This window comes from Erpetoichthys calabaricus, chromosome 8, assembly GCF_900747795.2.
Source record: "Erpetoichthys calabaricus chromosome 8, fErpCal1.3, whole genome shotgun sequence".
Taxonomy (NCBI): domain Eukaryota; kingdom Metazoa; phylum Chordata; class Cladistia; order Polypteriformes; family Polypteridae; genus Erpetoichthys; species Erpetoichthys calabaricus.
In genome coordinates, this window is record NC_041401.2 from 123,771,769 (window position 1) to 123,785,346 (window position 13,578).

The window sequence follows — 13,578 nt, forward strand, 5'->3', positions numbered from 1 at the left end:
TAAAAGGTGTAATTTTTCTTGACTTTTCACTAAGTTTAAAGTAGAAATCCCTCCCTGAAGATTTGGTCACTTGCCAGTCTTATAGATATAAGAACACATTTTGCCAACCATTTTGAAATTCGTTTTTTTCATTGAAGGGGTGAGTAGGACCACAGCCTATGCCAGAGAAATTTACAGTGAAAGCAACACCAGATTATGAACACACAGACACATACACTCTCACTTATACAGAAACCAGTTAGAGATGACAATTGATTACACTGACATTCCTGGAGAAAAGCCAATTGAGCACAGGGAAAGAGAAAGCATTAAAACTACACAAAAATAATGGCTTAAGCAGGATCCCCATACTTAATGGGGTTCATATAACACTGTACAATGTTTAGAAATTAGTCAAAAGTAATTCCTGAAGACATATTTTATTAAGATCATTTTTTTCCAATCAAGCACTGTATCTGACAATAAAGAACTGCCAGTTAAAATGGTGACTCTGCTCATAATTAGTTTTAGTAGTGAAATATATGAATACATTATATATAAAATATGAACAAATTCCTGTCTTGTGCCTATATCGATATCGGGCACCACGAACCCTAGACTGGATTAAGCGGTTTAGACGGAGAACTGTCAACAATTATCATTTCTCTATTTCAAATTTATTTTCAACATAAAGCTTTACACAGCCAGAGTAATGTTCATGAATGTTCATCATTGATATGTGCAGTGTTTTCTTCTACGAGAGCTTTGGAGAAATTGAAACATCTCTTAAAGACATTGACTATCACAACTGTGTGTTTGCATAGAGGTTTCGCTGTAATTCCAAACTTTGGCGACACAGGAGCTCACATCCGAGTCTTTTTAACACAGACGCTTCACCAAGTTCCGAGGATATTGTGTGGCGTGCGTGGTGTGAAAGCGTGTGCGGGGTGTGCGGCAGGCCCGCGGTAATCCCTTTAATCTTGAAAGGAAATTAATCGTCACCTGCAGGCAATCGGTCGTTTATGATTTCAGAGGCCACCGCTTTCCCAGTCATTAGCAACTGCAATGAGTTCCTCCACCTGTCCCCTAGGGACTCTTAAATGCGACCCCTGACCGTTGGCATTGTCCTCCTGCCCTCACCCGATTGGAGGCAGAGTGTGAGAACCTCGGCGGTGCAGCAGCCCCACGCCACTCCAAAGGAGCAGATGGGTATAAATAGCGGAGAGCTTCGGAGAGAAAGTCAGTATGCGCTCCTTGCACTTAGCAAGAATGGCACCTGCAATCACATCGATGAGGGCACCACTGGAAGAAAAAACTATCTGTTCCAAAGTGAGTATTTTTCTGGGAATTACTTGTTTTTTGGGGTACATATTAAGGAGATAGTTGTGAATCTTGTTCGTGTTACAGTCTTCTAATGTCCACTGCTTTTTTATTTTTGTAGTTGAGAAAACCATTGGTGGAGAAAATGCGCAGAGATCGCATGAACAAAAGCATCGAGCAGCTGGGCAGGCTCCTGACGAGTGAGGGTCAGATACAGAAGTCCGACTCGAGGATGGAGAAGGCTGACATCCTAGAATTGGCCGTGAGCTACCTAAACGAATCTCGCACCATCCTTGCTTCCCGGCGAAGAATGGAGGAAGATGGCTACGTACAGTGTGCCCGAGAGATCGTGCGATTCCTTTGTAGAGACGGATTGACTACCGGATCGCACAAAAAACTGCTGGATCATTTTGAAAATGCCCGGCGGTACCCCGAGACTTCGCAGGAAGACCTGCCGGTAGAGGAGACCCCGGAGAAAGAGAGAGTGGCGCAAAGTAACGTACACCTCTGGAGACCCTGGTAGAGATGGAAATGAGCAGAAAGACTGTTCCACACTAGAGGACATTTCTCTTAAGTTCCGTGGACTTTGCTTTGCCATCAGAGCATTTCTGTCACTTCAATGAAAGTATGCTTTTTTTAGTACACACGTAGGTGTGTTAGTCATATGTCTATATGTTGAATCTTCTGTGAAGAAAGAGTGTAACTGCAAGAGGTGGACGCTATTGCAAATATTGATTATTTTTTTCCTAAAGAAAAGCTGTGAATGTAATACAACTGCAACAAGCTGTTAGTAGAAGATTGCAGTTCCAAATATGTATTATTTTATTTTAAGAAATGTTAATTAACCTCTATAGGTGAATATGTGCCTCTTAGAATAGAGGCGCTTCCCAGTAGCTCATTACGAGCAAATTTTGCGAATTTATTATTAAATTCTTGTTTTAAGAAAGGTTTTTAATTTGGAGTTATTGATACTCCTTTATAACACTGTTAATTGTAGTGTGTATCACACTGTACGGCTGATTTAAGAATGTATCATTCAGTATGTTTTCTGAAGTTATGCCAGAAAAGTAATAAAATTTGAAAGTCTTAATCTTATTGTATCATACTTTATTTCAAAAATGGTGCAAAAGCAACATAAAAAGCTAAAGCAAGGGTCTCAAACTTCGTTCCTACCTGGCTGCAGGCGTCCAGTCAAGTCACTTTAATTCAGTTGCACACTGTAAAAAAAATGTTACATTTATGGTAAAATACTGGCAGCTGGGGTTGCCAGAATTTTACTGTAAAAAAGAAGGTGACAATATTTTTTGGTACACTTTTTTTTTTTTTTTTTTAAAGTTAAATTTATGATAAATTGGCAGCTGGGTTGCCAAAATTTTACTATAATAAATAAGGAGACAATATTTTTAGACCTACAGTATAATTTTGTATTAAAAACTGTTTGTTTTTTTTTGTTTTTTTACAACAAATTCCAACAGAAGAGAATGTTTAACCATAACCAGAAATTCATATACAGTAGTGTAATAAATATATCAATCAATAAGCAACATGTATTGTCAGGGTCAAACCCCAGTACACAGTTTGCACCAGTGAAATAACAATAACCAATAATAAACATGTACTATTGAATTATACACATTGAAAACAATTCTATGTTTAAGGAAGTTATGGCACATTGTCTGGTGGGGAAGTAAAGTTTGCTTTTGTGGTGTATGGTGTCCTACTTATTGAATACAACCCACCATAAATCAGCTTCCATAACCTCAAAAAACCTTCAGCACGCAGGGAAAAACAAGTCAGCTAACTTGGTTTAAGTTTTTTCCCTACTATTCAAAGGTATGCGGTTCACCAGGAACAATATGGTAAAAGGGGGCGTGTCCTTATGCAAATATCGCAACCGGTTTTACTGAAACAGCGATTTACCGTTTTACATTTTACGGTTGTTTACCTTCGCTATTTAACAGTTTTACACTGTAAAATTAACAGATTTTTTTCAGTGTAATTGTAATGCATCAATAAACGGTATTTAGCATATTTTGAAGGTAGAAAAATATCGATTTTACAGAACTTGGCTGTAAAAAATAATGAAATGTATTGTTTAAGATATACAGGTAATTTTCAGTAGAACATAAGGTAACTTTCCTTTTTTTCAGAAAATGTCTTTTACTTTCACCATTTACAGTATTTTTACTGACATTTTTTTACAGTGCACAGCTAATGGGACATTACATTGCATTGATTTTATTTAATTCAGCTTTTATATATTTCAGGTTTTTTTTCAACTGCTTAAGTTTCTCCATTACTCAATGTTTTCAGAAAAAGTAATACTGTACATAAGTGAGTTATAATTACAGCAACATGCATCATTATTGGCTTCTATTAAAAAAAAAAAAAAAAAACGAAGTCATGGTTGCCCTCAAGGAACTGTAATTAAGTCCCTGATCAAAGGTTTTTGTTTGTCACTTATGTTTCAATGTGTATCTAACTCAAGTCTACATCTTTACATGTCTACGAGTTTACATCTTGCCTGAAGAAGGGACCTGTGTTGCCTTGAAAGCTGGCATATTGTAATCTTTTTTTAGTTAGCCAATAAAAAGTGTCATTTTACTTGACTTCTCGCTACTAACTCAAGTCTGTAATGAATAGTTACTGTTCTTCTCTGATAGAAATACCCTGATTCATGTTGAATTAATCACAAACTTTCTTACATTTAAGGTTGGTTCCTTATTTTCTTAAGTTAACTCATAATTGTGATATGAAGAAGCACTTATCAGATGCTTTTTTTTTTTTAACTTTCGGAGTAGTAATCCTCAAACTAACAAAAGTGATGACAGTCTGGGATGTATAAAGCTTCAGTATTTTATGAAATGCCCAGGTATGCAAGGCAGAAACATCTGTTATGATACCAGGAGTTTATTTATATTAATTTGAATTAATAGCATAATAAATGACTTTGATAGCCTGCAACCGTTGCAGACAGAACTGATTCATGACTTTTAAAAAATTCCAGATATTTATTATCCCTAAGGTTTAATCTACTAAATTCAGTTTTCAGCTTCAATATTTATTTATCTTTCACACTTCATTTAACAGGCTCCAAGCACTTTACCCATTTGTAAATATATTCAATTTAAAATGTAATATGCACAAAAAAGTATACAATCATAAGTACAGATATTATACATTGTGCACACGCACAATATATGTGTGTCTGGGAAGACTTAATTGTATTAAAATATGACAGTTTATCTGCATCTTAATGCTCCCAAAGATTTTACTGTAAACTAAAAGTAATCTACTTTAAAGTAAATATGAATAAGTAGGGTGGCACGGTGGTGCAGTGATAACACTGTTGCCTTGCAGTAAGGAGACTGCAGGGTTCACATCTCTTGTCCTACTTGTGTGGAGTTTGCATGTTCTACCCATGTCTGCATGGGTTTCCTCCTGGTTAGAAGCAGATTACGTCAATTGGCAATGTGTGTGTTTGGTCTGTGGGTGTATGTTTGTCCTGCAATGGACTGATGCCCTGTCCAGGGTTTGTTCCTGCCTTGTGCCCTATGCTGGCTGAGATGGGCTTCGAAGCACAAACTACCATGATCCTAGTCTGAATTAAGCAGGTTAGAAAATAACATGACTGTGAATTAGTAAACTAAACTAAAAATAAGTGGCAAAACAGGAAGGTTATTAAAAATTCAGGAATAAAACAAAGCACTGGGACCTCTGCTCTCCTTTAAAGGACAAAGTCCCTTACCCACCTCTTATAACTCAATGGAAAGATCAATAATTCATAAGAATTCATTACTGCATTTCTGAAATAAGCACACTGGGACTTTTTAAAACTTACTTGTTAATTGTATTGTATATGTGTAAATATGTATATATATATATATATATATATATATATATATATATATATATATCTTGTATGCAGATTAAGTGTATGTTTTAATGCCTAGCAGGGGAAGGGGGGGGGGGGGGGGGGAGTGTTCAGTTCAAAAATGTTTCTTGCCTCAGGTGGCATTATTTAAAGCATTGGTCCTGCCTGTATGTTAACACAGACAATCTCTGCAAAGTACTTCTTAAGCTCTATCATTCTATGAAAACAAAAGAGCAGGCTATTTCACGGAAACCAAATGCTACAGTGGTCATCATTTTAAACAAAGTGTGGATTCCAGCATGTACCAGGACCAATCTGGTAATCCAGGAGGATCCTGTTTAATGTTTATCTTACTATAGACATGAATGGCAGGGATTCTTTTAAATCACCAATTCCATCCAATCATTTTCTAATGTCCATATCCAGTTCAGGTTTGGGGTGAGCTGGCAATTATCTATATAAATGTAATGAATTATTATTATTATTATTATCTTGATAACACTGGGTGCTAGGTGGGATAGGGTGCCAGTTAATTGCAAGGCAAACGGGCACATATACTGTATTTGTTCAGATGGGATCAATTTAGAGTAATCAATTAACCTGACATATCACAACTTTGTGATGTGGCAGGAGAACCAGAATCATAGATGCAAGGTCTACAGAAAAAGTGAGCAGGCTGGATTTTAAACCAGGTCTTCTGAAGCTGTCAGGCAACAATGGTGACCTCAGTATCACCATGCTGCCTACTAGATAATGTACAAATTTGTATAAAACTTGAAGTGTGAAGCTGGAGGTTTCTGGTCTAGCACCTAAACATATAGGTAGTATAGAATGGTATTTTAAAAGACAAAGTCTCCTAGTTCAGTCATTTTATGTGCCAGTTTGCATGTTCACCCAACATCCAAAATTACACAGATGTGCAACTCAGATTTATTGTTATCCAGTAATGATATGATAATGTAAATGTATGCTTAGACTGGTGATATGCAGTGTACAACAATCATTATGGGGCTGCAAGAACTATATTTAAAAGCAAGCTGCTTCATCTACAGAATTTTTACACATGCTGCAGGAAACTTTATTAGAACCTGAACTTTTACTTTTCTATTAACATTCACAAAATTTGTTACTCATTGAAATTTGTGACGGTTAGGGGGCACCAGAGAGCTCCAAACCCTAAACACAAACATACAAGATAGTCCTCAGTTCGAATAAAAGGGTTGTTTATTACAAATATGTTGTAAACACAAGCACAAATACAAGCTTCTTCTTTCTTTCTACTCCTCTCCTCTCTCTAACACCACTGCACTGCTCTCCTCCAGTCGGGTGTTGTCTTCCTTCTTCCCAGGTCCGACTCACCTGGGTAACACAGCACAGTCCCTTTTATTGAGGACCACGGAGTAACCAGGGCTCACCTGTTGAAAACACTTCCGGGTCATATGGAAGTCCCAAATAGTAGGGTGTGTATCTCCCTGCAGCACCCAGTTGCAGCACCCTCAGACACTAGCAGGGCTGTGGTACCAGACTACAATTCCCAGTATTCCCTGCTGGTGTCCCAATGGGAACTTAGAGTATATCCAGGGCTGCTCCCATCTAGCATCCTGGTGGATGAAACACTCCCCAAAGACAGTTATTTCCTGTCCTTCCCTTCTATCCCAGCCAGGAAAGGTACCATACGTATAACTGGGGTTTCCTGTCTGGGCAAGGAAACTTCTTCACTCTCAGTCATCCCATATGGTATCTCCACTCCAGCAGAGAGACTCTGTCTAACTGGACATAAGAAACACCATCCATGCCTCAGTTTAAGTTCAACAAATTTCAGTGTGTTTCTAGGTTTGTGGAAATATTGTGTCTTAAGAATTCTGTGTCAAAGTGACCAGTCTTGTCTATAATCATACACCTATGCCTCAAGGAAACTAGGAGGACATGAACAGATTTTGTTATAAGACACATAATGCTAAGTAAAGTTTTCTTTAGCAAGACTATCAATCATTAGAAAGATTAGCTAATTATCAGTGAAAAACATCACAGGAGGGAGGGTGTGCAAGAGAGACTCTGTCTAACTGGACACAAGAGACACCATCCATGCCTCAGCTTGATTTCAAGAACACTATCACAGCAATGCTATTATTATTGGTGCAGTACTTGGGCTTTCATATCCTTATTGAAAATATCTTCCATTTTATTTGCCTTGTGTGAAGCCTTTAAATAGCCATAGGGGCTTTATATCTGGATTTTTCTATTTCTTTACTATCATGCATTTATATTTCTAGATTATTCATTTTATTCATTTTTCAGAGTATATATCACAATTGTGGTTTACTTTAAGAATAATATAGTTTGTCTGCACATCTTGCAGTAATACAATAAATACAAGGCATCTATTGTAGGTAGATTACTACTTCTTTCCCACAGGGTGAGATGAGACACCATTCAGTTGTAAGCAGCATAGGAAGGAGAAACGTTCCTGGTATATGACTACATTGAAGGTATATCAGCCCCTAGTGTCTAGGGGACATCAGCCTATCAGTGTTAGAGATGGATGGCTATCAATTTTAGGAGGAGAAGGACCAGACGTAAGGACATTATAATAAGCTAGGTTCAAAAATGGGAAAAAAAACCCCATCATTTATACTTTTGTCAAAGCCTAAGCAATAAAAGGAGAATTGTCAGAATAATAGAGCAAAAAATATGTCTCCCCTCTCCATCCATCTCCTCTTCCAAATTTTCAGCAGTGTCATCTATATTTATTATAAACCTGGTCTGTAAGATGAAGCCTGCCACTTGTGTCCTGGAGACCATCCCCACCACACATCTCACATCCTGCCTTCCTGCTGTAATTTCGACTGTTACAACAAAAATAAATATGTCTCTTGACACCGGCTCTGTGCCAGCTAGTTTGAAAATCTCTTCTCTAACCCCAACATTTAAACGTCGATTTTGATGCTAACATCAGTCCATCTCTCACTTACTTTTTCTGTCTAAAGTCCTTGAGTATGTTATGGCCTCCCAACTCACCAGTTACTTAAGTTGTAATAAGCTGTTTGAACCTTTTCAGCCTGGTTTTAGAGCACTGCACAGCTGTGAAGCTGCTCTGCTTTGAATAACCTGAATTATGGCATCAGACTCCGGACAATTGATTAGACCTTAGTGCAGCATTCCATACTGTTAAACATGATAATCTGCTGTCCAGAATGGGGAACATTCTGGGTTTCTCTGGCACTGCCCTCTAGTGGTTTAAGTTCTATCTGACTGATTGGCAAGAGTATTTTAATCTTGCCAACAGTAGATCCAGCTCAGCACCAGTCACACAAGGAGTTCCTCAAGGCTCTGTTCTCAGTTCTCTTCTCGTCTGTATCTTGATGCTTCCCCTTGGCCATATTATTCATAGTTTAGGACTGGGTTATCATTTTTATTCCAATGTTAAAAGTAAAGGTTCCTCAGAGCTTTTTCAGCTCACAAATTTCCATAGTGAAATTAAAACCTGGATGGAATATCCATCCATCCATCCATTTTCCAACCCGCTGAATCCGAACACAGGGTCACGGGGGTCTGCTGGAGCCAATCCCAGCCAACACAGGGCACAAGGCAGGGAACCAATCCTGGGCAGGGTGCCAACCCACCGCAGGACACACACAAACACACCCACACACCAAGCACACACTAGGGCCAATTTAGAATCGCCAATCCACCTAACCTGCATGTCTTTGGACTGTGGGAGGAAACCGGAGCACCCGGAGAAAACCCACGCAGACACGGGGAGAACATGCAAACTCCACGCAGGGAGGACCCGGGAATCGAACCCAGGTCCCCAGGTGTCCCAACTGCGAGGCAGCAGCGCTACCCACTGCGCCACCGTGCCGCCCCCTGGATGGAATATAACCTTTTAAAATCAGACTGTAAAAAAGCCAACATCATGCTATTTGGCACTAAAACTCAGTTTATGAAAATGAGCTCCTTCTGTTCTTGGTGATGATGTCACCAGACCGTTGTCTTCTCGGTGTCATTTTGATTCCTCCCTTTCTTATTCTACCATATTTAAGAAAGTTTCTTAGTTTTCTCATTCCTGTATGTTTCCAATGCTGAGAAATTTGTCCATGCTTTTATTACCGCCGCATTGACTACTGAAACTTCCCACTGGCAGGTGCACTTCTAATCTGTTATCACAGCTCCAGTGGGTTCAAAACTCTGCTGCTAGAGCCAATACATAGACTCCCGCAACAGTCAGCACATATCACCCATACTGCTCCATCTTCACTGGCTCCCTGTGTCTTACAGGATTAAATATAACATTCAATTACTAACCTTTAAAGCTTTAAATGACTTTGCACCAGACTATATCAGTAACCTCCTCCATCACCTGTCCATCCTGTAAGGTCCATGATTCTGGCAATCTCATTGTGCCCCATATATAAGCTGCATTCCCAGGGCCAGATTAAGACCCTTAGATGCCCTAAGCACTAGGTAATTTTGGTGCCCCCTTATACTAGTAATTCAAAATATTAAAACAATAACAAACTAGAAAATAAAATTTTATTTTATTATCGAAAATTCTAAATTAAACAAAACATACTTATAGTAAGAAGGAAAATAATATTTATTTTTGTATGCTTCATTTTTATTTTTATCGTAATAATTTTCTCCTACTTTTTTTGCTTGCAAACTCTTTGATTAGATCTTCATAATCAATCTTACATAACACATCTGCTTCTATACATAATAGAGATAACTTTTTTACTAAGAAAGATATAGTTACAAAATTTTCACAGAATATTCTTTAAACCTTAATATTAAGAATGTGTGTAAAAGATTTGCTAAATAACGAACGCAAAAGCCATAAATAAATTAAATAATAAAATGGTAAAAATTCATGACAGTTTAAGTTGTACGGCAATATAATGCTTAGAGTGGTTATATGCATTAAAAACTGCAAAACTGCCGCCTCCATGTCGTAAACCGAACGACTTTAATTGTTATAGTACCTAGGGGTCATGAAAACTGTCATATCAAAATGAGACTAGAGACCAAAATTTTCGTGAAAATCTCTAGTTTTTGAGGAAGCAAACCAGATTCCAAAATATCAATTAGCGCAGATTTTGTTTCAGCTTTTTTGAAATTTCTTACATCTCATATTTAAGGATGTTTTAGGTCTCAACGTGACTACAAAGTGGCTTAAATGGCTACAAATATTAATTTTATCTGCCATTATTCTAAGGACTACAAATTATCCAATCTCCTGCCAAAACCTGAAGAAATTGACTTTAACCCCAAAATTGATTTAAAAATTTATTTTGTGCAGTACTGCTTTTAGATAAAGATCTAATCGCGTTTTTATCATTACTTGAAGAGAAAATGGCATCCAAAATTTTACAAATTTTAATGTTTGGGGTCGATTTTAAAGGTTTTTTTGAAATGTACAGTTTTCATTTTGACATGGAAACCGTAGATTTACCATTTTGATTATTTAATTTATTTATGGCTTTTGTGTCAATTTAGCAAATCTATTTACACATATTCTTAGTACAAGATTTGAAGAATATTTTGTGACAATTTTGTTAATAAATCTTTATTAGTAAAAAAGTTATAAACAATTTTATCCAATAGTAATCAGCTGTACGATTTTCACTTTTACATAGTGTAAATGAATTTAAAAATATCCAAGAATAGAATTAAATAGACTTACCAGAATATTTTTTCCTCGAACTGGGACGATTTTTTGTTTTTGCTTAAAGCAGAAAATAACGCTTTCTACGCACTAGAAATTTTTTTAAGTTAAATAACAGATAATTCACGAAACACAACAATTATGTGATAATAATTATTAATCAACTATTCACTATTATTTAAAAATATAAAAACATATTGTTTTGAATTGAATTATTTTCACAATATTTTCACATAACATGGCGTTTAAGGGAATCACCATGAAATGGGAATTCCCCATCGTAGATGGCACCAGTATGCAGAACGCACTGTGTAAGGCGCCATCTACGAACAGTGACAGCCTAGGGAGGTACAGGGAGGCATTTATCATTTTTCATTAAATTTTGAAAATGGGTATAAATTTAATTAATTTAATAATCATGTGATAAATTCGGAAATGAAAATTTTTGTGGTGCCCCCTTTACCCTTGATGCCCTAAGCATGTGCTTACTTTGCTTATATGGTTAATCCAGCACTGTGTGTTCCATGTGTGACAGAGCCTTCAGCTCCACAGTGCCCAGAGTTTGTAATGACCTCACTACATTAATATGACAGTGGACTCAATTCATTCATTCAGAAAAACAGCTTAAAACTTTACTCCCTGTGTCCTGATGCCCCAGAATGTCTGAGTTTGTACCATAAATTATACTATTCATTCAGGGTTTTCTTGTAGTCTTCATATTTTTTTTTATTTAATTCTGGTTTATTGTCTCTTATTCTATTTTAATGCTTTGTACATCCTGTATTTATCTTTATATAGCATTTTATGCAGATACTAGCCATGATAACTGTTGATGGAAGGTAATAGAATAATTAAAAAATATTTGCTATCTCTTACCCTATTTGTACTTTCAGCTAATTTCCTTAGTATTTGCATGTGTGTGAATATTTCTTTGCTGGCTCTCCTTCTCTTGAACGCATTCATGTAAAGCCTGCTTCTCAGACTCTGTCATTATTTTTGAGGCAGCTTTCTCTCATCCTGTCTGCCTTTGTACTTTCCAACTTTGAAGGTGACTCTCTCAGCATGCCTCCATGATGTTTCTCCTCCTTGTGTTACTCACACTTTTACTTACGCTTTCATTTTGTCACCTAATCCAAACTGGCCAATCACACCAAATGTAAATTAACCAATCACATTGCTCATAGGGATTGGGTACACAGACTTTATTGTTTTATTATATAGCAGATTATTTGTATTCAGTGTTGCATATACTGTGTTGTTCTTTTTGAATTTGTTAAGCGGTTTGAGTAGGAGAAGGTTCTACATAAATTAAACATACATTTATTGTTATTATTATAATTATTATTATTACTAAAATGACTTTTAACATGAATTTCATTAGCAAAATGGTTGTGTTAGTCATAAACTCAGAAAGATAATCTCAGGCCCTATATTTGTAACCCCCATGTAGGAACAAAAATGTAACATAAAAAATTACAAGACGTTAGTAACAAATAATTTCTTATTTGGGGTACTGAGGAGTGATAGGCTGCGCAGACATCACTCATAATCAGTGCTTAAGTGGATAATGTGTTTAGGCGTGTGCATGTGTTAAACCTAGGGTTTGTGAGAGGATGCCAGTCTATAATATACCTGGTAAGTCCCACTTATTTCACAATAAAACAACAGGACAGCATCTGCTGCCCTAATCTCATAAAATCTTATGAGAATCAAATCAATCACTAGAAACCTAATTGGTCATTTGTTTGGAACTGATGTAACTTGACAATGCTAATTGTAATATTCAAAAACATGGATCAGCTAAAACATTTACTTATAAACGATTAATCTTTTAAAAGCTTTTGGAGAGGCAGTGTTAGAACAACTGAAGTTACAGTGTCAGTAGTAGAAATCTTTGGCACACAAGACTGAGTTTTGAGACGTGAGTTGCCAGATAGCAGTCCTAGGTCACTTCTCTTCTTGATTTAGTTAGCATAAGGGATTTATGAATCAAACAAATGGTGTGAATTGCTACTGAGAATACACTGGGGCAGATAAATAAAAATGCAGATGTAGCTGTGTCTACACAGGATACAAAATTATTACGTCGAGCAAATTAACTGTAGTATAAAGAAAACTAAAGTTTTGCATACAGGAAGGATAACTGTCACTGGGAAGAAAGACTACATGTTGCTTCCTGCCAAAGCACATGTTCACTTTACCTTTGCTAGTTTCTTCATATAATGTCTTCTGATGGTAATGAATGGACAATTGTCCACTTGTGGCAACCTCTTGCTTATTTACAGATCTTTTTCAGTGTGAATCTTCAATAAATGTGATCCTAATTGGGTTAGCTGTCTGCTCTTGCTCATTTACAGTTGTGGTAGCTATACTCCGGACCACAACAGACCAACTTAGTTTCATGTCATAATACATACACAGAGAACCTCAAATTAGAATTTGTTAGATAAACCACCAGGTTTACTCCAAGATTGAATGGTAAGAGGGAGAAACGATGATGTGATGAGCCAGAGTCTTATCTAAAGGAGATCTGATAAAAGAGAAGAATACTGAACATTATGAGAAAAATAAAGATGATGCCAAATATTATTTAAAATAGATTGGTTAATGAAGACATAGGGACAAAACTGGAAACTGCATAAGAGTATTTTTCACACAAATATATTCAAGAATGCTTTGCCTCATGGTGGCCTAATGTTTGGCAATGCTAAATGGGTTTGAATATCAGATTCACCACTCA

At 36.8% G+C, this 13,578-nt stretch overlaps 1 protein-coding gene across 1 annotated transcript; it reads left to right on the forward strand.

Annotated features, from left to right (window-relative positions):
- The first annotated feature begins 770 nt into the window (after positions 1–770).
- Positions 771–2,371, forward strand: LOC114656733 (transcription factor HES-5-like). Its single transcript, XM_028808347.2, has 2 exons — positions 771–1,308; positions 1,421–2,371. The coding sequence occupies exons 1-2, from the start codon at positions 1,225–1,227 to the stop codon at positions 1,820–1,822; spliced, it is 486 nt and encodes a 161-aa protein (XP_028664180.1). The 5' UTR covers positions 771–1,224; the 3' UTR covers positions 1,823–2,371.
- Positions 2,372–13,578: the final 11,207 nt, after the last annotated feature.

Coding starts and splice junctions, on each gene's coding strand:
- LOC114656733 (XM_028808347.2), top strand. CDS start 1,225: ATGCGCTCCTTGCACTTAGCAAGAATGGCACCTGCAATCACATCGATG. Junction 1,309..1,420: donor AAAAAACTATCTGTTCCAAA/GTGAGTATTTTT, acceptor TTATTTTTGTAG/TTGAGAAAACCATTGGTGGA.